At 44.4% G+C, this 24157-nt stretch overlaps 1 protein-coding gene across 1 annotated transcript in view; it reads right to left on the minus strand.

The window, feature by feature from the left end:
• The window catches only part of FOCAD (focadhesin), a 1081710-nt gene that overhangs the window by 424315 nt on the left and 633238 nt on the right, over positions 1–24157 (minus strand). The window contains exons 24-26 of the mRNA XM_069239095.1: positions 19870–19911; positions 15726–15834; positions 11549–11665 (exon numbers count right to left, since the gene is read on the minus strand). Coding sequence (XP_069095196.1) covers positions 11549–11665; positions 15726–15834; positions 19870–19911 — 268 coding nt within the window. The remainder of the gene's footprint in view (positions 1–11548; positions 11666–15725; positions 15835–19869; positions 19912–24157) is intronic.

A 24157-nucleotide genomic window follows, 5' to 3' on the forward strand; every position in this document is an offset into this window, starting at 1 on the left:
CAAATAATACAAATTCCAAGCCAGTTTATAAAAATAGGAAATTACAGCAAAAACAACAAAAATCCAAATAGGGAAACCGGAAACATGAATTTTTAAAGATTAAATGTAAAAATGTGCTTTTTCGTACCTAAAAGCAAATAGCACCCACCGCGGGCATCTAGTTGCACTTAACAGAAGTAAAGTCAAAGTTTGAGGCCAACCGCAATGGAGCCCAAGTCGGATACACAGAGTTAGGCCTTAATCACATTTTTTATTTTGTAATGACAAATTTTATTGAACTTTTCCAGGGTAACTTGGCCATGACAACCAGAAGGACACCAATAACATGATGAAAAATGAAAACATAAACAATAATATAAACCAGCACATGTGAATACCCACCCACCTTGTCCCAATATCCAGTTCTTGAAGGTGGAGTGATAAAGAGCGTAGGGCACTGTGTTATATCAGGGGCTCAAAGTTCCATATGTTCTAAACACATCTTCCAAACAAGATGCAGAGGTCCGGATGGGCTCAAGGGTGATCCCTCTCTAATCTGCTCATCTTTGCCAAATCTTGGGGTGGTTATGGGGGAAGCTCCTCCCATAAAACACAACAATATCCAGCCCCATGCAATGATCCAAACCCTGTTTCCACACTGCTAGGGAGAGGGCACATTCTGCCTTCCATGCCTTTGCTACATCTCGTTTAGTTAGTCAGTCCCAGGAATAATAGAGCTCTCTTGTATTTGTTGCCACTAAGAACGCCCGTGATATGGAGAAGGGTCTTTAGGGGGATGGTCCAGGCTCGCACCTCAGCCAGGCAAGTGGTGACTCCCCTTCAGAAGTGATCTAATACGGTGCAGCTCCAGACCGTACGGAGGAAGGTGCAGTCTTCAGATTGACAACGAACGCATAAAAGGGAGGCAACCAGACCCAGGTGCCATAAACAGTGTTGCGTGTAGTAGCACCTATGTAGATATTTTAGTTGGCTAAGGCGTCCCAAAAGGGCTGCTTCGTCGCTGCGCACAGTACGTTTGGCCAGCTGCCTTCATCTAATGTGTCTAAATCAGCCTCCTAGGAGCTCTTGAGAGCAAAAAGAGTGGGAGTGCTATGTAGCACTGGGGAGCAATTTAAATGGGATATTTTGTGGGCCACTAGGGCATCTGAAAGAAGTTTACCTTCCAATGGGTTGTATCCTGGAAGCGTGTCTGTAGGAAGGTAGCATCTTTCTGACATAGTTGCCCCCACCTTTTACCTGGTGTCAGTATGTTTTCACTGAAGTACACTGGGATCCTCCTAACCAGGACCCTAGTGTCTGTGCTCTCTCCTCTAAATTTGGTTGCTGGTGAACCTTTACTCCCCACAGTTGGCATACTGGTGCACCCATGTAAGCCCTTGGTATATGATACTTGGGTATCAAGGGCTTTGGTACACAGGAGGCCTCCCATGGGCTGCAGCACGTATTGTGCTACCCATAGGAGCCCATGCAAAATGTGCCTGCAGGCCTGCCATTGCAGCCTGCATGAAATGATGCATGCACCACTAACTGCAGATATAAGGCTTGCCTTATATCATAGTCACTGCACTTAGACACTGAAAGTCACCCCTCTGGTAGGCCGTTTGGTCCAAGGGCAGGAGCATGTCCCTAAGTGCGAGGGTACCCGGGCAAACCCCAGAATCCATTCCATGGGCTTTGTAAGTGCGGGGAAGCCATCTTAAGGTATGAAGTGAACACTAGTCAACACGAGTGGTTCAACTACATAATGGCTTCTCCAACCCTAGGCATGTTTGGTATCAAACATGAAGGAATCTTGAAACTACACCGATTCCAGTGCTATTAGCATCAAACCATGTACTCTGGGGATTCCTTTGAGGATCCCCCAGTTCTGCCTGTGCAGCCTTACGGGGTCTGGCAGTCATGTTCCTGCCATCCCCAGACACTTCTCCCCTCCTTCTAATAAGCCTAACTCAAGCAGGGGAAGGCAGAACAAAGGACTTCCTGCAAGAGAGAGATGTGCCCAGCTCTCCCTTTGAAATAGGTGTCTCTGGGCTGGGGTGGGGTGGCCTCTGATCACCGCCAGACTGCTTTGAAGGGCACATTTGGTGCCCTTCTTGCATAATCTGGTTTGCACCAGTTAAGGAATCCCTGGATCCCCCTCTGGCACAAAACTACACAAAGGACAGGGAAGTGACCACACCCCTGTCCAGCTCATCCCCTAGGGAAGTGCACAGAGCTCTGCCAGGTGGCCGGTTGATTCTGCCATCTTGGAAACAAGGTGTGCCGAGGCTCTTGGGAGCATCTGACTGGCTAGGCCAGGTAGATGATGTCCGTGACCCACTTTGATAGGTGAGTCACTAAAGGGAGTGGCCAACCCCCTTTTTGGGTTACTTAAGGGCTCCCCGAGGGTGGGTCTTCAAATTCGTCGAGCAAGACTCTTCAAGGAAATCTCCTGCAGTCCCCTGGACTCCAAAGTTGGACTTCTTCCTTCACCATTCTGCAGGAACTTCACCTCCAAGAGGGTAGGCATTGCATACCTGCACCGCCTGGACATCTCCGAGTGGTCTGGACACTATCCCCTTCTTTTTCAGGTTCTTCACATCCGGAATCCACCTTTTGGTTCCACCGGCCTGCTCCACAGGGCACGAGAGCAGCTGGACAACCAAGGCTTCCACTGACTTCAACAAGGGTTTCCACTGCCTCTTCATCCCTATGCACCTGGGCTTCCTGGTGTAGGTACTAGGTACTCCGGTCTTCTGGGTATCCATGGGTGGGGCACTCTCCAACCCTCTTTTCCCTGGGGTCCACTGTGAAAAGTCCTGAAACATAAACATCCAACCGCGACAGTCCTATGTTAGCCTATCAGCCACCCGGCTCCATAACAGCTCTGTATCTGGGCACCTGTGGGATTTCTAATACCTCTGGTGATTTCCTCCACCCCCAGTCCCTGGGACCCTAACACACTTGCCTTGGTTGGGCACCTCCATTCTTATACCATTTTCTTAGTATATGGTTTGGCTCCCCCCTGTTCCTCGCTCCGCAATAGGGTCCCATGCATTTTTATGCTTTCCCTGCTTGTTGATAAGATTATGTTTTTATATGTTGATATCTCCAAGTGGAGATATACCAATGTTAGTACAGTTTTAGTGCTGTAATAAAGAAACCTTTATTTTTGCAACACATGGTATGGTTATTTCTTGTGAATGGCTACTGACTGACTATTGTGGTATTTCAAGTGCTTACTCCTCCTAGATAAGCTTTAGCTGCTCACTACAGCTACTCCAAGAGAGCTTTTGCTATCTGGACACCTAAACACTATCACTAATGGTTGTCTGAACTCAGTCATAGGGTGCCACACCATAGGTGTACACCACAAACTGAGCTAGCCTCCTACTGTGCCTGTGTCTAATGTTGGGGGTAATGGTGTGCCTAAGTGGTAGGTAGTAGTGGAACTGGTTGCAATTCAGCTGAAAGTCTTGCTGTAGATCTTGAAAAGAATTCAGCACTGTGCTGCACATGACATCGCCCACACTTGAAATGTTTATGAGGTCCCACCTTTCAAAACCCTCCAGATGGCCTACTTGAAGCAGCACTGTGCAGTGCCATAGTGGCAGTCCCTCCATCAACCTACCCTATGCAGCGCAGGGTGGAGCATCACAACTGAAGAACCACACATGACGCTGGGGGCAAAGATGCTATCTCTGCCTTCCCGTAGAGGTAATCTAACATGTGGTTATTGCCCATCACCCATCACCCAGTCTCAATAATGGTCATGCCACCACTTGTTTATGATCATAAAATGTCAGGTTGAGTAGTAGGAGTACCTATCTGCAGTCGCAATGCCTCCCCAATAGGTGGACTGAAAGCATGTGGCTAAAACGATTTGTGAGGCTCCCCCATTCCAGAGGAACCCGGACAAAAGGACTAGCTCCGGGGAAATGTCATATGGATAGTTTTGTATTTGGTATACAAGCCTGGGCAGGCCGGGAGACCATCTTGAAAATAGCTGACCTGCCTACCAAATCAAGTACAACGGAAGAAATGACGGCACCCTCACCTCTCCCCTTGCCCGGGTTAACACTGCTTCTATATTCTGTGACCAGGACCACCCCATATATGGTGATATATGTACACTCCCAGGTATCTAAAGCCTCTCTCTGCTAGCTGTATACCTGTTGTCCAGGCAGTAGGCCCGGAATATACATTGGGGGGTATTCAGAACCAGACCAGATATTTCACTGAATATTTGCGTGATCTGGAGAATGTGTGGGTTTAAAGCGTCTGGCTCAGTCAAGAAAAATAAAATGTTGCCAGCGTATAATGCTATGCGTTCTGAGCATTCCGGGCTCCATTCAAAACCCCTCACTTAGGGGTCCTTTCAGAACCAAACCGGCAGGGGTTTGACCTCTAAGGAGAAAAACAATGAAAGAGAGGGCAACCCAATATTCTTCAGATGTGTAGCCCGCAACCCTCACCGTCGCCATAAGGTGTGCATACAAAAGACATATATAGGATATTAATCTAGGGCCAAAGTTCAATCTGTGGAGCAGGGCGAACAAATAATACCAGTAAACGGAATTGAGCGCCTTGTCCATATCAGCCGGGAGCACTGCTGCAGGGCCATCTAGGCGAGTGGCCAGGGTGAGGGTGTTGAAGACTGCGAATACTGTGGCACATGGCACAACCTGGCATAAAGGCCGCCTGGTCTGTGTGGATCAGATGGGGAAGATACAGGAGAAGTCTACTGGCAAGGACTTTTGCTAAGAGTTTGGCTTCTACATTCAGAAGGGAAATCGGGAGATGGGACAAGAGGGGGCCAGGAGGGTGGCCAAGTTTGAGGAAGAACATTATCTTGCGTGGCGCTACTCCTGTGGGAGGAGTGCAGCATTTTTGGCGTCTTGGACTGCCTGTATATAATATTTCCCCAGTTTAGGCATAAAGGTTTTAAATAACTGGCCTGGGAGTCCATTAGTGCCTGGAGTCTTTCCAGACTGAAGTCCCGCTAAGGCCAAAGCCACCTCAGTCTCTGCAAGCGACTCATTAAGTAGAGCGCAGGTGGGATCAGAGAGCATCGGGAAGGGCAGAGCATCTACAAAGTTGATAATATGATCTAGGGTCAGCGTTTCGAGTTGGCCGTATAGCGCCTGGGAGTATGTCACAAGGTTGTGAGCGATCTCTCTGGGCTCAACCATCAGAACCCCATGCTCATCTCGGATTAGTGGTAGGGGAGGTGTCAGATATGTGGCCAGACACAGCCTATGAAGAATTCTAGTTGGTTCGTAACCCCACTAATAGATAAGACTCTGTGCCGCCCGACAGGTGAGTTTGGCTTCATCTAACAGTAACTGCCTATACTATTGTTGGACCAGCCCTAACTGTCTTTAAGCTACCTTCCCAACGGCCTTGCACCTACACTCCTTCAGTTCATGAATCTGTGACTGATGGTCGGCTATATCTCCCAACTTCCACCTGCACAATAACCAATGTTGGTGCCCCAAAGGACTGCTTTAAATGCCTCCCATAACCTCATCGCCGACGTCACTGAGCCTTACTGAGTGCAAAGTATTGGTTAATGTGACAGTTAAAATATATGCCCTGTACGTCGGAGATGTAAATTCCATGGCGAAAGGGCGGCCTCTCAGGTCCCAGGCGCAGTCCCATGTCCACGGAGATTGATTTGGCCAGCAACTCAATGTTCGAGGCAGTATGCATGTATGCAACAGGGACAAATAAATAATCTAGTCTGGAGAGAGAACTGGGTCATGGAGAAATAAGTGTAACCTTTCCCTGTTGGATTATGTGACCTCCAAACATCGACCCACCCCAAGGCAGCTGTCATGGCAAAAAGCTTAGACACACTGGGGGCAAATGTGTCTCCATGTGTGTGACACCTGTCATCCCGAACGTCCATAACATCATTCCAGTCCCCACGTAGCACCGAGAAGCCACTAGGAAGGTCCCCTCCCATAGGCGTACCATGCCATCAACAAATGACTGTCCCAAGTGGGAGGGGCATAAAAACAACCAAGAGTGACAGTCTCACCATAAAGTGTACCTGTGACCACCGTGTATCTACCCAGACGATCTGTCCAGAGTCTATATAGTTTAGGATCCTGGCGATTATGGGTATTAGGCGACCCCCCCGGTGGGGGTTTCCTCACCATGGCCCTGTGGGCCTGCTTGATCATGAAACAGGAGGAAAGAGCCTCTGCAGGAACCACAAAGCGCAGCCACTGCATCAAGAAGGCATCCACTGACTGACCCTCCTAGCCCTCAGGGAACCCCCGCAAATCGTAGGTTAATGCGGCGTGCTCTCCCTTCGGTGTCTTCAACATGCAGAGCCGACTCCCTGGTCACAACTTCCAGCTCCAGTGGTTATCTTCTTCTGCAAGGTCATTACTAAGTCCTCCATGCCGATACCCTCGTCTCCGCCGCTGTTATTTGTTCGACCTCATTACAAAGATCTTGCTGGAGTAATGACATCTGATCCATCGGACACTATTTTGGCGTCTAGCGTATCGCAAGACTGTGTAATAGCCCCCAAGAGTGTTGCATTATCAGGTAGTGAGGGAGGCTGATCTCTGGGGGCTGTTGGCCGAACAGACAATTGGATTGCCTATATTTGTGTAGGGTACTCTGCTTTGCGCCTGCTGTAGTCTTGTCCTTAGTCATGGCTAGTGTGTTGTTCCTGGGACACACCAGAACTCAAGTCAAGGTGCGACCCGCCAGACCCACTGGAGGACAATTGGGGTGGCAAGTGCAGTCTGCCACCGGCTACCAGGTGCAGAGCACTCAGAGGGGCAGGGCAGAGGCTCCCTGGTCAGCACAGGAAGTCCACTCAGGGATTCGTGGATCAGGAAAGGGTTTATTGCCCACCCAATGGGGTTCTGTAGATAAAGCTCCTACTAAGGGATGATGAGTAAGTAAGAAATAGGCTGGAGAGCTGACCACAGAGGCTTGCACCTGCAAAGAACTGGTAGCACCCTGTGTCCACCTGTTTACCTGTCCGCGGGACCAAACAAGCCTACCCCCAATGGCAATCACGCAAGAGCACCAGGCCTCAGAGTCTCACACAGCCAGCTCCCACCTGGCTATATATGGGCCTCAATGAAAAAAGTCTATGTGTGGCCTTTTGGGGGGGGGGGGGATGAGGATGGAAGGAAGAGAAAATAATGTCCCCCTGTAATGCAATCGTTAATGGTGCAGCCTCCTGGTATGATGTGCACAATCCTCTTGGGCCTCCCCTGCCGTGCAGCACCCACCGTGACCCACAGAGGCAGATAAGCGAGTGCCCCCACGGCAACCGTGGCTATAGAAACGGTGCAGTCTACAAGGGCTCCTGTGGCATGGGTATCCGCCACAGCAGGGCGTTGCCTTACACAGCGCAGGAGCCACATCTCAAAGGCTCTGCCGTTGCCCACGTCAGTGCGTCGTGCAGTTCCCTTTGAGATGCCGGTTCCCCCCACCCCCGAAAGGGCACACCAATAGTCTCATCCCAGTCTTCAACATGGCCAGATTGGCCTTCTCCGAATATCGTATGGTCAGTGGGCCCACAACACGATCGGGCGCGCATGCCTCTCCTCAGCGCCGCACTGTAATATTGCTTACTCCAGCCACAGCCTCCTGGATGGTGATGCTGGGCCAGCTGCATTGTTTGCTGCTCCTATCCTTAGGGCCCCAAGTCGGCACTGGACCCGCAACCCACCAGGGATGTATCAGGGGGCTGTTAGGGTGCAGTGCGTGAGAAACATGCAGGTTTTGTTGGAGACAGTTAGGAGCTCAATTACAGAGGACAGCCACCATATTCGGTTGTTACGGCACGCCCCCTTGCCGGTCAAAATTTTGACTCAGGGCCCTATCATGAGTTTGGCATTCTGAGGACTGTCAAATTTGCAGTGCGGTCAGACCGCTACACTCCTGGTGGTCCGCACTCCAGATTACAACCCTGACGGTCAGACCACCAGGAGACCGTAGCCACCGGCAGGATCATGGATCCTGGCAGGGCGGCAGCGTTCTGAGTTGTGGTCAGCCATGGCGGTGCTGAGTTCAGTACTGCCATGCTAATCACAAGTCCCCTTTCTGTCAGCCTTTTCATGGAGGGGTTCCCGCCATGAAAAGGCTGGCAGAAAGGCAGTGCTGGGGGCCTCTGTGCTGCCCTTGACCACGCAATGGCAGAGAGTGCGCATTTCGAGGGTGCTTGGGGCACCCTCTATGCGATGGCATTGGTCTTGGCTTCATGAGAAGCCAAGGCCAAAGCTGCTGCACTGTTTCCAAGGGGAATCCGTATTACACGGTTTCTGCAAGCCAGTCCAGTGGAAACATTGCAATTGGCCCAGGAAGGGTCTCCTCTCCACAGGGCTGGCGGGCCAACGGTCCACCCATTAGTCTCATAATGAGGTCCTTATTCTTTTTTCTGGAGGTTTTTCCTCGATGCTCTTCTTCAGGCCGACTTGAGATGCATTGTGTCGGATTGTCTCTGCACGAGGTCCTGGTCAACTCCTGGAAGTCTTGTCGACAGGGTAAAACTGCAGAGCCTCAGTAGGACTCTCATCAATAAGTCGGTTACCTTAGGATTAGTTTTTTCCAAAGTTGTTCCAAACTTCTGGATCTTCTTCCAGAAGGCTTTTCTGGGGTCTTGCAGTGTCCACAAACATGGTCCAAGATTCCAGAAACTCTGCATTGCTCCTTGGCAGTTAGGAGTACAATTCCCATAATGCACCTGGTCAGAATCCTCAAAAGGTCACTGGACGATGGTCAGCTGGGCTGATCTTGCAGCACTTGATACAGAGGTCTCTTGGTAGCTCCTTTGTGCAGGTTGCTTAAAGGAAGTCCATTCCTGGACAGTGAGAGACAAGGCAAAGTCCTTCTTGTGGTGAAGCCATGAGTGTGCAGCTGGTGCAGTCGTTGTGGGTGCAACCCTTCTGGTACAGACCAGGGGTTCAGCAAGGCAGTTCTTCTTCTGACCTTCTTCCAGCAGGGATCTGAGTTGCTGGGCTGCTCTTCCTTATTTATCCTTGCTCCTAGGTTGGCCAGCGGGGGGGCACCCCTGACCAATGGGGTGCAGGGTGCCACTCTCTGGGGTGACCACTTCCTGTGATGTGTGGTAAAAATCAATCCCAGAAACATTCTTCAAAAATCCAAAATAGAGAACACCTCTCCTTGGAGGTTAGGTCTGGCTCAGCCCACCTACTGGTGTGGCTATGTATCCTTAATGCACAGCCTTCAACCCCTCTCCTAATCTAATTACTGGGGCTCCCATATGGCTGGGGAAGAAGATATGGGGTAAGTCTGGTTTCTGTTCCAGGTGGCTTTTCCTCCTTTGACAAACAGTTTGGCCACCCTACCCTCCTCCTGCTCTTCCACAGCAGTTCTCCTTCCACCAGAAGCTTCATTTGTTTCAGCCCAGGCCACTTCACACCTCATTAAGTTAGCTTGACTCACACTGCCAGAGGCTGACCAATCAGCAAAGGGCACTTGTGTTCTAAACCTCTTTCCCTGTGTTAGTTATAAGAAATCCAACATTGGCAAGTTGTTGGACTTATTCTAGAGAGTAATTTTATATAAAACATGGCATACCTGGCTCTTTCCTAGCAGAAATAAGACTTTATTAATTTTAAATAAAGCCTCCCAGCCTATGGAGGTATTGTACTACAATGGGGAAAAACAAAATTGGCAGTTTTTCACTCACCAGGGCTTATACAACATATTTTATAATGTTGATGCTTATATTCACACTGCACCCATTTCTTGGGACACATGGGGCAGACCTTAGGGGGTAACATATGTAAAAATAAGGAAGTTTAAGACTTAAGAAGTACTTTTAATTCTAAAGTCGAATTTGGTATTAATTGTATTTTAAAAGCAGCCAGCAAGGTAGGCATGCTTTCAGAATTACACCAGACACCACAACAGTGCACCCATGGGTGCCCTAATTCACTAGGGTTCCTAAACCTACATGCCCTACCAAGTACTAGGGACTTAGAGGTAGGTTGTCAGAGCCAATTATAATTACGTCTAATTTGCATATACTTTTTAAACAGAGCACTGGCCCTGGAACTGGTTAGAAGTACCCAGGGTACAGTCAGAGTCAGTAACCACCATGATCAATTAAAACATGAAGGTAATCAGGGCCAAAAAGGCTGACTTTATCACAAAAATAACATCATTTTTACCTTTGTTTTTTTTTCAGTGAATTTATGAGTTTTTCTTAATGTAAAGTAAGGGCCCGCCATGTATCTTCTTCAGACGTGAGTGGTGTGCGCACAGGACCTACATCCAACCTCTACTCCCATGTACAGCCAACCTCAGCCGCACAAGAGTCTAACCCCACACAGACACAAACCCCACATGCTGTTTTTTTTCGTCATTTGTTTTCCCCCGGTACGCCCGCTGTCCCATTATACGAGCAGTACCCCAAGGTACTGAGGGACCGGGAAAGCTTCCCTTTTTAATGCTTGTAGTGTCCAGCAGCACTCCGTGGAACTTCCACAGGACCTTACAGGTTCTGCATTGAGCACTGTGCGAGGTCTCAATGGTCCTTCTTGCATTTCTCCAAGAGGGGTGGTGAGGGGGGGCATTGCACCCATAACTTGCTTTTTGTTTAACTCAGGACACAGGCATAGAGTCCCGAAGACCTGAGAGGGGAGGTTGCAACATTTCTGCTGATGTTGAAGTCAGGCAATCAGATTGCTCAGTATGGTTGGACCTGTACCAGTCCGTTAGTACCAGGAAGGCTTATGGCAAAAAAATCCTTCTCTGCCAATCAGAATGTTCTATTTGTTTTTTTGAGGCATTCTGGGAGTATTGCAGGGCCACCAGTCCAGGTATCACTACACTATATTTTGAAGCTTAATTTCTCAAACGGCTCAACAGATTTACGTCAAATCACAAAAAGCAATCAAACCTAGTTTAATTCTGTTCAGCCATCTTTTTTCTGCACCACTTCTTAAAATTCCTGTGTAAAGTTGCAAGAGGACAACATGGTTCGGGACACCCCCTTGTCTTCTACTCCCGCTTGACACACCACCCCGTAACTTTCCGGGAAGGCGCTTAGGTGTATAAACTTATTTCTGGAAAGTTCTGTGAAAATATGTCAAACAATGCTAAAGTTATTAGCAAATCAAACACTGTTCTTCCGATGGACACTAAAACCTCGTTTGGGGTAGAGGATAGGAGAGGAGAGGAAGAGAGAGAGAGAGAGAGAGAGAGAGAGAGAATATGAGAATGCAATGCAGCTGAAGCTGTCTCTAGCTCACCCTAAAAGGGGATGGGGAGAAAAAAGTAAAAATATAGACTTGTTCAAAAACTCAGGTTGTTATATCTCTGTGATTCCTCAATTTAGGTATATAATACACATTAGCCACAATCTGCTCATTGGGGAAAAAAAAAGAGTCATGGACATTGATTGCGTCATCTCTGCATTCTGTGTAAGACACCATTTCTAACATTAGACCCCACCAGTGACAGTTATTAACCTTGCAGCTTGCAATACACTTGCAGAACACAATGAATTTTCTCACACAAAAAATGTTTCTGTATTATTATTATTTTTTTACAGTTCTGGACATACATGTTGAAACCATGGAAAGACTCGTCCTTTTGGTCTGTAGTGGCAATCCACAATACTGAGTAGTGTGTCGAGCACCATAGAAAGCCAGGCTTGTGTGGGAAGTATATCAGGTTCTATCTGCAAAGGGAAAAAAAGTCAATTTGCAATCAAAAAACAGCAGTAATCTGAATTTTAACTGACAAATTACATTTTGCAGCTCACACACTTTAGAGGTATTCTCTTTGATCAGTTATGAAGATAAGTATCAAACAAAAATGGCAGTCAGTGCATCTAATGCTGCACCACCCGAAGTAATCACTTAGTACAGAACTGATGTTGCCCACCTCTAAGGACCAGCTGGTCCCACAAAAGAAATTTTAAAACAAAAAACTGAGACAACCTAACCCAAAAAAATGTGTAAGAAAAATTGCACAAAGATATACAGATACAGGAAACAAAAGGGTATCCGTTGCTTATTCTTTTTTCTTTTCTTTGAATCTTGTTTATTTCTTCACACAATAAAAAATGGCAGCAAGGGGAACTAACAGTGCACCACCCGAAGTAATCACTTAGTAAAGAACTAATGTTGCCCGCCTCTAAGAACCAGCTGACAGTTGGTCCCACATAAGAAATGTTAAAACATAAAAGAGGCAACATAACCCAAAACATGTGTAAGAAGAATTGCACAAAGATATACAGATACAAGAAACACTGCATATCTGCATACATGGTCGAGTAGGACATGCTAACACCCGTATCAGCATGGTACATCACACTGACAAATGTAAGGAGGATAATGTGGGGGCACATACATGCATTGACAAGGCACGAAACGTTACTGGGAAAAAAGTGGGCATGCCTTGTGTTCGTTTTGCATTTAAATCATGTGAGATTAACAAGTGGGTAGACATATTAGCATTGGCTGTGCATGTTTCTCAGATTTTTCTTCCCCTTGTTCGTCCTAGTATGAATGGTCTGCTCAGAGACCTGGAACCCAGAATGAAACTGTTGTTTTGGTCAAACAACTACTAAGTCTTGTGATAAGCAAATTTAAGAAATAAGGTATTAATGGCACTTTTGGAAACTGTCTTGTGGATGTTATTTTTTTGGGAGCATTCCATTTTAATTTGGTCTTAACATGTTTCTTGGTTTGTGTACACACGTTTAGGTGTGTTTTGTAATCCTGGGCCATTCAATTAAAAAATATATCTTTTTTTTTATTTCATTTGGCTCACTTGTTTCCCAAGTAGTTTCAGTGCACAGTTCTCTCTGGTATTAGGATTGGGGGCAAGCAGTGGGTTTAGTGTATGGTGGTCTTTTTGATTGCAATAGCATTTGCATGGCGATTGATTATTGTCAGTGCTGCAGCTGACTCAAGACAAGACAACTGGGTCTTTCTCTTCTGGTAAGATTAATAATGTACAGTATTAGATAATTTTTGTTGAAATATTTCCTGTGTTTGTCTTGGTAACAGCTTTTATATGTTGATCGCCAACTTTGGACTGCTTGGTTTTTAGGGACTGGCTTCTTAGTAATGTGCTTTAGGTGCTAAGTTTTCCTTCCATTTTACTTTTTCTTTCGCTTCCGTTCACCAACTATTCGTTATGTTGAGATCATATGTTCCCAAGACAGCTGCAAATATCCATATTGGTTCATAGGGTACTGATACATCGTTCTGGGTGTAACACTCTCACAACTGCACTTGCAGTAGTAGCTTTTATATATACTGTGGTAGACAGAGGCGTTTTTATAGTCTCTAGACCAACAAGCTAATGTTTCCCTATTTGTGTATCCAATATGTCTGAAAACACAGCTGATATATGAGTGCCTTTTATATTAATTCTTATTTGATATATTATTTGTATATTTAAAGTATTTTTGTGTTATGGGTTTTAGTGATGGATGTATTTACATTTTGGGTTGGTGCTTTTTTAATGTTTATTGTGTATTTAACAGTCAATGTTTAAAAGGCATGAGAAGGTTTATATTCATGTGTTTTATATGTTTGCAGCCCGGAGGAAGACTTTGATTAGGTGATACGCATTGGCTGCGCTATTCTTGTATTCTGTGAAGAAATAAACACGATTAAAAGAAAAGAAAAAAGAATAAGTAACTGACTCCTTTTTGTGTCTTGTATCTGTACGTCTTTGTTCAATTCTTCATACACATTTTCGGGTTATGTTGCCTCATTTTTGTGGAGATAAGTAGTAGATACCTTCAAAGTCCTGTATATATATAGATAAGCCTCAAACGGTAACAACATGTGAGGGCAAGTGACTCCTAAATATTTTATCTCAGAGGCAGGCACATGCCTACCACCCAATAACATCAGGTAAGGTGAGGAGTTGTTGGCTAAACCCTCTAATTCATCTCCTACAGGCTAAATAAAAATATTTTGCTAGGCATTTTGAGTAGCATAGTTGAGGCTGCTTCTGGAAAAATATATGTGTGTGTGAAAATATATATATACATATATATATATATATATATGCATATATATATATCTATATATACACACATACATGCCATCGAACATATATATATACAAACACCACAAATTAAAACCAGAGCATGGAAAATGTATCCCTCTTTTGATTCTTTATTAAATCAGTCAAATTAAACTAATATAGCATGTAACACATACAAACACAGTAAACGGATTCTGCGGTTAGTTTTAGGACATTAAAAAAGAGGCCACTAGTTCTTTCGATTCCTCAGCAGAAGGAATTGCTCTAGATAGCACTGTGTCAATCACAGTGTTTCCCTCAAACTCCACTATTGGTAAATTTTCCAGGGCCCTTCATTCACAACTGATCTCACACATACTGTGTTCAGAAGAACACAACAAAAACCACAGATGAATCAACCAACTAAATATTGCTTCCATCTTAAATTTTCCTTGTCAATAAACATATGAACTAAAGCAGGTCATGTGAAAAAGCCTCATTGCAAGGCCAAAATGTCGCTGATGTTTACCACAGAGACTATGACGTGTGCAAGAGACGGTCTTTAAAAGCTCGAATGTTCTTCAATATATTGAAATATACTAATCGCATCTGAAACACGTGAACAAGTCCCAGTCCATGTAGACCAATACCACATATATACCATATGTCTAGTGCAGCATTATTTAACATTTGTACTTTAACTATTTATAATCCTTTTGAAGGGGTCTGTCCAGATTGTGTAATATGAATAGATAATTAGGGTATTTCATTGAAAGCTGTTAGGGTATTAATTAAAGGTGGAGAAATGTGTACAATAAGTATAAAATATTTTCATCTCCCTGCCATTTGGACCTTTTCATGGACAATAAAAAGGGCTGTTGGCCATTTCTTATAATTGTATTTGAAGTGCCAACACAAAAACAAATGTGAATTGTTATGTCAGAGCGACATCCAAACACTTTCTAGCAGCACTGAGTGGGATATCTCTGAGTACCCTACCATAACATGTCTCCAAAGCCGTTACAAGCGTGAAAAGAATGAGATGGGCTTTACAATACTGAAGCAATTCCCGCACCCATTAATAAGTATATTTGCATTTGTTCTAGAGCAAATTATCTTAAGATTCACTTTGAAAACCCGTACTGGGTATTAAACACATCTTCCTGCCATGTAAAAACAGAACAACTTGGTGCCACCCATGAGAAGTTTAACTTTTCTTTCTTCAACTGGCTTCCCAACCTTAAGTTGGCATTTCTACAAAGGCATGTTGGAGAAAGCATTACTCTTGATGTACTTTCAAATATCCTCACATGTCTTTGCGAACTGGACTTAAAACTTCTAAAAAGGAACACTCAGGAAATATTGATATACAAGTAGTACAAACAGAAAGGACTGTGCTCCCATTCGCTTTTTACTAATGCTGGTGGTTCTCAAGGGCATGCAACAGAGACTAAAAGAGCAGCATTTTGATAATCCTGTAATCTTTTGAAAATTGTTGTGTTTGTTTCAATCTGGAAATGCTACTTCCCAAACCTCAGCCAACCTGGCAGCTTCATTACCATAAAACATCTGCAACATGAGACAACGAATACGCGAGTAAACATTCATCACACCACAAAACTACCTGAGAAAATGGATGTTGCAAAAAGTTTTCTTAACAGTTCATACTCTCTCTCCTATGAAAGACAGTAGTGTGCGTGGTCTGAAAAATCTGTCAACTAATCAGTGTAAAAAGAGGAAGTGTAACTCACTTCTGGTGCACCTTCTGCTTCAGATGGTAGGCTCTGTTCATATTTTGCAAGCGCTACTGCAAGGCCAGTGAGGGCAAGAAGGGAGTTTCCTTTCACCACAGGACTCTCCCTGACGTGAGAAACAATACGACAGGCAGTTAGGAAATGAGCTACAGGTGCAGTTTTATGGAATGCAATAAACGATTGTCAAAGTTGGGTACATGGTCTTCTGAAAACTGCAAGCCATTTCCTTGAACAGCATGGCAAATGTGTAACATGCACATAAACATTATCACAATGAGTAAATTCAATTCTTTAACACTGGATCATTCCTAGATTTGCATGCTTTTGAATTACTCTCCATAACCAGCCAAAGAATTCCCTGTTTATAAAGCTGATTCACCTCACTCTTTAGTCCTTCAGTCTAGCCAATTGGGGATTAGGCTTAAATTCCCTCTTGGGGCTCATCTTGCAGCCAAAGACCTGTAGTGATGCCGACAGGAATCACTAAATAGATTGCAAATTTGCACTCTTACTCCTACAGGTTAAACATACAGGTCTTCAGGCCTTTCTTAAAATAAAGGAGCCAATGTTCTATACATAGGTGAAAAGGAAGGTACTTTCAACTGCTTGTTGTCTACAGTGGACAAAGCTCTTCTTCTGGTTCTTCCACAGTGCGTGTGGGGGCAACTAGAAGGCCTTGACGCTGAGCTCCTAATGAACAAAGGTAGTATATCTTTTGACAAAATACCTTTTCAACTTAGCAGCCAGAAATTGAAGGATAAATGCCCAAAACTCACCTTTTAAGTTACCCTTACCCAATTTTTAATGAAATAAACATTATAATTTGCCTTTCATGACATAGGCAGTGCAGTGCTCAGATTAATTAGTAGAGACTATGTTTTAGTGGGGTACCAGTAAACTGGGAACAATTAATCAAGAGGGCTTTGTGACGAATAACTAAATAATAAGATTCTCTATCTTTAGCTCATAGCGAGTTGAGGTCTTGTAGTGTTTATGAGACATGATCATACTTATGGAGATCTATCAACGCAAATGCTCCATTCTAAACTAGTTGAAAACAAGCTATCAACTTTTACGAAGCGATAAAGTATATACTTATGCCATAATCCAAGAAAGCTAAAATCAGGTCATTGACCAGAGTAATTGGCAGGTGATGTCGGAGTGAGGTAGAATCCCTACAGAGTACTATAAAGTGGCAGAATAGAAGCAGACAGAAGACACATTTGCAAGCTGTCATTGCAAGGACAAATTATCCTTAGCAGCTGCGAAGCAGGGTCCCATCGTTGTGGACCAAATTAAGGCATCAACATAGGGAAACAACTTGTTTATGAAGAAAAGCCTGGATTTGGTTCTCAAAAGGTAAGAGACTTCCACCATTTGAAGGTAATTAAGGAGAAAGACAACCATAAGCTCCAATAAATTGTCAGTGCCTTTAGTCTCAAATGACAGTTTAAAGACCCACAGTGTGTCTTTCACGTTCATGTACAAGCTGTCCCCCATGTAAGAAAGGGACCACATGTCTCATGTAAATGTTAAAAAGGGGAAATATTTTTTTTTAGCTGGATACAGATTATGATCACGATGTCATTGATGTGGTATTGGAGGAGGTAGGAGGGAGGGTGAGGAAAAATATATTTCTTTCTTCTGTGTGTTGTTGGCACACTGAAATCTAATAAAACGTTTTATAAAGAAGGAAACATTAGAGTCCTCTCAGCCACCCCAGAGCAGTCATATTGGTCGGAGCCAAACAGACACAGTTTCATGAAATGGGACAGGCATGTGAAAAAGAATTTAAACCCACTGAAGTACACTACAATGCGCTATACTACCACTAGGTCTCCAGTTGCCAAGGACCAATACCATATAGATTCAATGCCATTGCCTAGCCTCAAATCAGCCTTAAAAGATCAAATAGCGGACTCTGTCAGCAAAAGCTTGAAACTACTCATAACTTTATCTTTATCTTCTTCCTATCAGATGAGAAAGAGGACGATGGAGGATCAGGATATTTCCTAATATGAGAACACTGTTACAACCACAAACGCCACAGATTCCAGTGAATTTCCTCCACCAACTTCAATTGCTCATGGAACAGTTCGAGAAGAGTTTCTCTAAATGTTATTCAGAACAACAGCAAGTTACTGTATAGCCAAAGAAAATTCCACCTCTTGTGCAACCTCTGACCTCTGCTCCTGTGTCATCTCAGTGGACCTCAACATGATCATCGTATCCTCCTGTGCTTCTGTCCCTGCAGCTTTACCAATGTCTTTTCTTAGCATCAAAAATCTAATGTGGCACAAGCACTAATTCCTTCAAATTAGAGTTGCCATTAACAAATTTCTTTGAAACAGTTATTGGATTACAGGTTGAAAAAGTAAATAATTCTCCTGCCACTTTGCGTTGGCTCCCACGGTGTGTTAGCTATTTAAAGGAGCTTGGTCACAGGATGCATCACCAGGTTTTTCTCAGTTTATAATGGTCCCTTTATCAGCTTCTGGTGAGCCTCACTTTGCTGTTTCAAAAATGGAACTGCCTCGAAGTAGCAATCATAAACGCAGGTGCTGTTCTCTTGCTAATGGTGAGTAGTTTATGTCATCAGAGAAACAGGAATGCGTTTTTGAAAAGCAACAGAAGCTGCCTTTAATTTGGTGGAGTTGGTGTACTCACATTTAAAAAAAAACTGGGACTATGGAATTTTGCAGCACTGTGAAGTGAATGATGCAGTCTAGTAGAACAGGATGCCTAGGGTGTAAGGCCAGGCAACTACCTTCCACAAGAATTTCAGTAACAGGTGCTGATCAACTAGATAAAATAAAATATAAAAATCTAGAGGAATACCTCATGCCAAGATACTTAGGATACTGAAAACAAAAATATGTTTTGGGAGCTATAGACTAATAAAATGACTGTGAACACTGTTTTATCATTCAGTATCAGAAAGAGCTTATACTTCCATAGTCTGCCCAGCCCAACTTACATGATATCCAATGGAAATTGTGTTTTTCAAGTCAAAAAGATCAACACACAGAAAGACATTCATTCCTGCTGAGATTTTTTTTTTAAATTCTGTTTATTGCTTTTCAAACATAGGTAAATAGACAATTACAATAAGGCATACCCCTCCCTCCCCATATTCAGTAACAGATTGTAGCAGTTACATATAATCAACACGCAGTGATTTGCTTAATTCCTGCTGAGATTTTACCATCATGATTAGAATGATGCTTTGCTCTAAGGACGAAGTGGCTTTATTAGCGGTGAAAAAAAGTCTTCAACAAAGATAATTTTAGACTGCTGAATGCTAGTTAGTACCTTGTGAGCCAAACTTTCAAGCATGGAAATGAAACAATGAAAGGAGCTTTCTTATGACCTACTAATTATCTGTGGAAAGTTAATGACCCTGTGGATTTACCTGTGGAGATTGTACTCAATCATTTTGATCATTGGTTCTCTTACTGATGTGTGCTTATCACAACCAGAAATGACTACAGCATAGTTCCCTTTTAACCAGAAAGCTGAAATTAACAAGCGTCACCACTGTTCTTAAACAGATTCAAACTGGAATCACCTTTAAAGCTGACCATCTTAAAATGCATTCTATTGCAATTGAACAAATAAAATATGTTAATAAATTCCAAAGAAAGTTAATGTTAATTTGAGTCCCAGTCTCTAAAATAACCATCTGTTGCTCTGCTTTAGGATTGTCCACCATGGAGTTCGGGCTAGTGACTTAGACGTTATGGGAAGGCTGTCTGTATTATTGATGTCCCTCTCCCACTGCTTTGCAGTGTCGCATCAATGTCTTTAGGATTACAAACCTTAATACCTTAAGCAAAAAAAGTACATTGAAATGTACTGCTGAGAAGAAAAAGGTTTAGATAAACATCCTGCAGAGGCACACCGGAAGCATAAAAGGTATGACACAAAATCAGATCACTTCAAATGAAGTCAAATCTTTGTATAAATGTGTATATAGTTTACAAGGATGGCATTTATTGTGGTGTGTAATAAAGATGGGTGAAAAAGTAAAGAGGCTATAAGAAACAGGAGGAAGATCGGCAAGTCAAAGAAACTAGCATTTAGAGAAATGGCTGGCAGGATCTACCCACCCCAAGTATTATATAAAGCAGTTCTTACTTACTTGGAGGCAGACTTGATGACATCAGTGAGAACATCTCTGACCCTGCAGAACATTGTAAAAGAAGCAGCAAAATACATTAGGCAAAGTTTTCGTATGGTGCAGTGTTATCTTGTATGCTAAGAGGTCAAGCATTCTTGGCACCTGTAGAATCACCTTGGATAAGTTTATGATTACAGGTTAAGCAAATCATTTCAGTGGGAAACAATGATAAGATTTTACTAAGGGACTGGTAAAAAAATAAGGCTGTACCCTGGATGCAAGGCTGATAGTAAACATTTTAGTTCTATTTTTGAAGACAGCAACGGCTCTTGCTATGACAGTGTATTCGCCTAAGACTATTTGACACTTTATGACAATCGAAGTCAGAAGCAGACTCAAAACCAATAGCATACCAAACAATCGATCACACGATGCCACATAATATGTTCCCATTTATGGCCTTACTAAAAATGCATGTATGTATAAGTGATTTATATAACTCCCAAACACACTGCCTCCTACGTTGCTTGAAAAGAAATTCTTCAAATGAGCAGATTCATGCCACACTTAGTCTACACTTCCAAGATTCATTAAACTCTTACTGTGCTGACAAATGTCTCTACAAACAACAGTGGGTCCACGCAGGGATTACCATTTGTAAAATCAATAAATGATGAGTACATAAAGGTCAAAAAGATGTAAATAAAAAATAAAGTGCCCACACAATAATTCAAAACAGCATAGTATTATAGAAACAGAAAAACAGACTTTAAAGAATGAATTTAGCCATACCTAATGCTCAATTCATTACACAACAAAAATAAATTAGCTAATACACAGGTTTTTATCCCTTCCAAAAGCCAGATGCATTGACGGCGTTTGAACTCCACCCAGTCAAAGGGTCACCATCAGGACAAAAACTTTTTCGAGCAGACCTAAAACAGTCCCATACATAACAAGGCCCATAACCAATCAGACCAACAAAAATTCAAAGGGGACAACAAATTCACTACGGGAAAGCACGATTAACAATTAGGTGCCAAACAATAAAGAGTCACTGTTCCTGTAAGCTTCCAAAGTACGCTATTCAGAACAACCATAGCGAGAGAGCCTGATCAACACTCAAGCGCCAACACAATAATTAGATGCTTATCCTAACAGCCTCACAAACACTTTTTAAGGGTAGGCACATTAGTCCAGGAAGCCTCTCTCAAGAAACAGTCTGGGAAATGACCCTGGAAAAGGGGCAGGTTAATAGGGTTAGCCTTGTAAGGCACTAAATGGGAACACAGATCTTTGATGAAGTTAACTGGTATTTGATGTAAGGGATATGAGTGGAGAGTTTGAGCTAGGAGATAGTATTTATAGGTCCAACCAGGGGTTACAAGCTTTCTTTGCGGTTTCATTCCAGAAATTACTAGTGCTAAACAGACATTCTGGCAGTGTTCAATTTGAAGTAATGCAGTACTGAAGTGAAGACAGGACTAAGTCAATCAGCCGTGGGGCTCCAGGCAATGCAATTCATTCATACAGAAAAGCGCGACTTCTGTCTATTGAAATATGCTGTTGTTTTGTTTGTACAAGGAAAGATGTTTGAAAATATTGTTGCATTTTATATTGTTGTTACTATTTAAATTGCTATTTCATTCTTTCTCTTTTTTTTCGAGTTATATGTTTTACCCTGATCTTTTTAAATAGGAGGAGGATGGAGACTCCTTTGCAACTCTTGCTTCTCTGCTCTTCTCCCCATCTACTTTTATAATTTTCTATTGCCAATTGCACTTTGATACTCCTTTCCGTTGGCTCCCTTTCTGCCTTTTGTGTTTCTGGCAAAAATGAACAAACCCCTTACCTTCTGTAACGTACTTCAGTGGCACAAATGAACAAGTTGCATACCTTCTTTCTGGTGAATATATAACTGCTGATTCTATTTCCGGATCGGAGGCGAGTATTAATGCTGTACTCCGCTTTATTTCATAAATTCACAAAAAGCAGCTATTTACGATAAACTAAATAAAAACTGAAATTCCCAGAAGTACGTGGTACATAACAATTGTATCAACAGTCAATGAGGGATAAACAGTCCATGTTAAGTCCTTTGTCTCTGTTACAGCCCTTCTTCGCTGCTCAGCACAGCAGCCACAAATAAGGCTCTTGATCCCTGCTCTCTTCAAATGTGTATTGCCTGTTTTTTTTTTTTTTTTTTTACTAAAACCGTTGCTTATTTCCTGTGTTGATTTTCAGGTTTCTTTCATTCTTTTTTGGGAGACCCAGGGAAACCCACCTTGCTCCTTACAAGGCCCACGCACCCCACTGCTGCACAGCGGCGAAGTGAGCGCAGTGCAGTCCTCTGCCCACCAGTGATGCCAGACTGGACTATTTCCCGCACAAATGGATAAAGTTTTTCCCATTTGTGCGAGAAAATAGTCAACTGGCGGGTGGCTATTTTTTGGGCTTCTGTTTGGACGTTGTGCGTATTTTTTTTCACCTCGGGCGGCACCTCACATCGCTGCCGAGTGCTGAGTCTGACTCGTCACTCACAGTCAGTGCAAGTTCATGCCATCATGGTCCATGATGCATGAACTTGCAGTTCAGTGAGGACGACTCAGTCACTGTGACCAGTGGCGTAGCGTGGGTTGTCAGCACCCGGGGCAAGGCAAGTAATTTGCGCCCCCTAACCTGTGGATTTTAGCACTCGCGAGTGCGAGCGCCTCCCCCCCCCCCCCCAGATGTTGCGCCCGGTGCGGCCGGCCCCCCTGCACCCCCCACGCTACGCCACTGACTGTGACAGTCATGACACGACAGACTCAGTGCACGGCACCTGCGCAGCGTGCTGCCGACGCAGCCGCGCTAATGACAGCCCAACATCACTGAGCCTGCCTGTGCGGCAGCACGGCACAGACAGTGGTGGTGGCCTGTGTCAGCCAGGCAAGGCTGCACGCAGTGAAGTTGTTGGGTGGGTGGCGTCACATGACGACTCACGTCACGTGCGTCACTCTCCGAGCGAGAGTCGGGGTGGTGACTGATGGTGCTGTGAGTCGTTGTGTGATGGAAATTGTTGTTGGGGCAGAGGGCCGTCAATCTAGTAGTGCGCGAAAGCGATACCAATTGACGGCGCTGCCAAAATTTTTTGGCCTGGCCCGAGGCATTATTTAGAATGCTGGCTGCATGGGCGCATGTGAGTGCGCACTGTCACTGACTGGTTGCGCATGTGGTGGTGTCTGGTGTGTGTGGGTGGTTCTTCTCTTGGGGCCCACGGCGAGCCTCAGCCTAAACACGTGTGGTGGTGGGCCCCCCTGGAAATGTCTCTTCTGTTGTGCCATTGGACCCCAAATTAACTCCACCCCCAAAGTGTGAGATTGGGGCCCGAGAGAGGGGAGACACCCCCCCTGCCCCTTCCTGTTGTGTAGCCGCTACCTACGGCCCCTACCTACACTGACGTGCAGCCGGTTGGTGCGCAGCTGCGGAAGACAAGGTAAGTGTGCTTCAATTTGTGCATTTGTGACTTGTGAGTAGATGTATTCCTTATTTTTAATATTCACGGGCTAATTGTGGATTGAGAGTGCATTTGATCTAAAGCATGGCAGGACTGAATAAGAGTGAGTGGCATCCGGGGTGGCATAGGCAGTTCTTAATTTGTAAATAAAAGCGTGCCGGTGTCCAAAGCTCTCCTCGTAAACATGCGGCTGCTGCAATGATATGTGCAAACACGGAATACTGGGGCGGCGTAATCCGGAAGCCACTTTGGGCCTCCTTAGTTCATTTTTAGCCAGTCCCTGCCATTTCACCTCACTCCTGCAGCTTTCTGCTCTCTCCCTTTCGGACGCTTTCTTTCATTTTTGCATTCCTCCGTCTTTCCCATATGTGTCTTTTGCTCGCAGTAAATGCTTGAGGCAGAAAAAAAAAGTGCTGTCCCTCAAAAAGAAGTGCCGGTGCTCTGCGCTGGAAACAACAAGCACAAATTAAGCACTTGGCTCCAACAAATCAGCATGGGACGACTCCTGGTGGCCTGCCATTCTAGGAGCCGCTCCAACTCCAACCACCCACGCACGCAACCTCGGCTTCATACTGGACGCCATCTCATACTCATGTTTCAACACCCTCCGCAGGCTTCGCAAGCCCTTCAGATGGATCCCCATTGAAACCAGAAGGACGGTCACCCACGCCCTCGTTAACAGCAGACTGGACTATGGCAACGCAGTCTACGCGGAAACAACGGCCAAGCTCCAGAGAAAACTTCAGCGCATTCTGAACGCCTCAGCACGACTCATCCTTAACCTCCCTCGCCACAAACACATCTCAGCCCACC

Source organism: Pleurodeles waltl, chromosome 1_2 (genome assembly GCF_031143425.1).
Source record: "Pleurodeles waltl isolate 20211129_DDA chromosome 1_2, aPleWal1.hap1.20221129, whole genome shotgun sequence".
NCBI lineage: Eukaryota > Metazoa > Chordata > Amphibia > Caudata > Salamandridae > Pleurodeles > Pleurodeles waltl.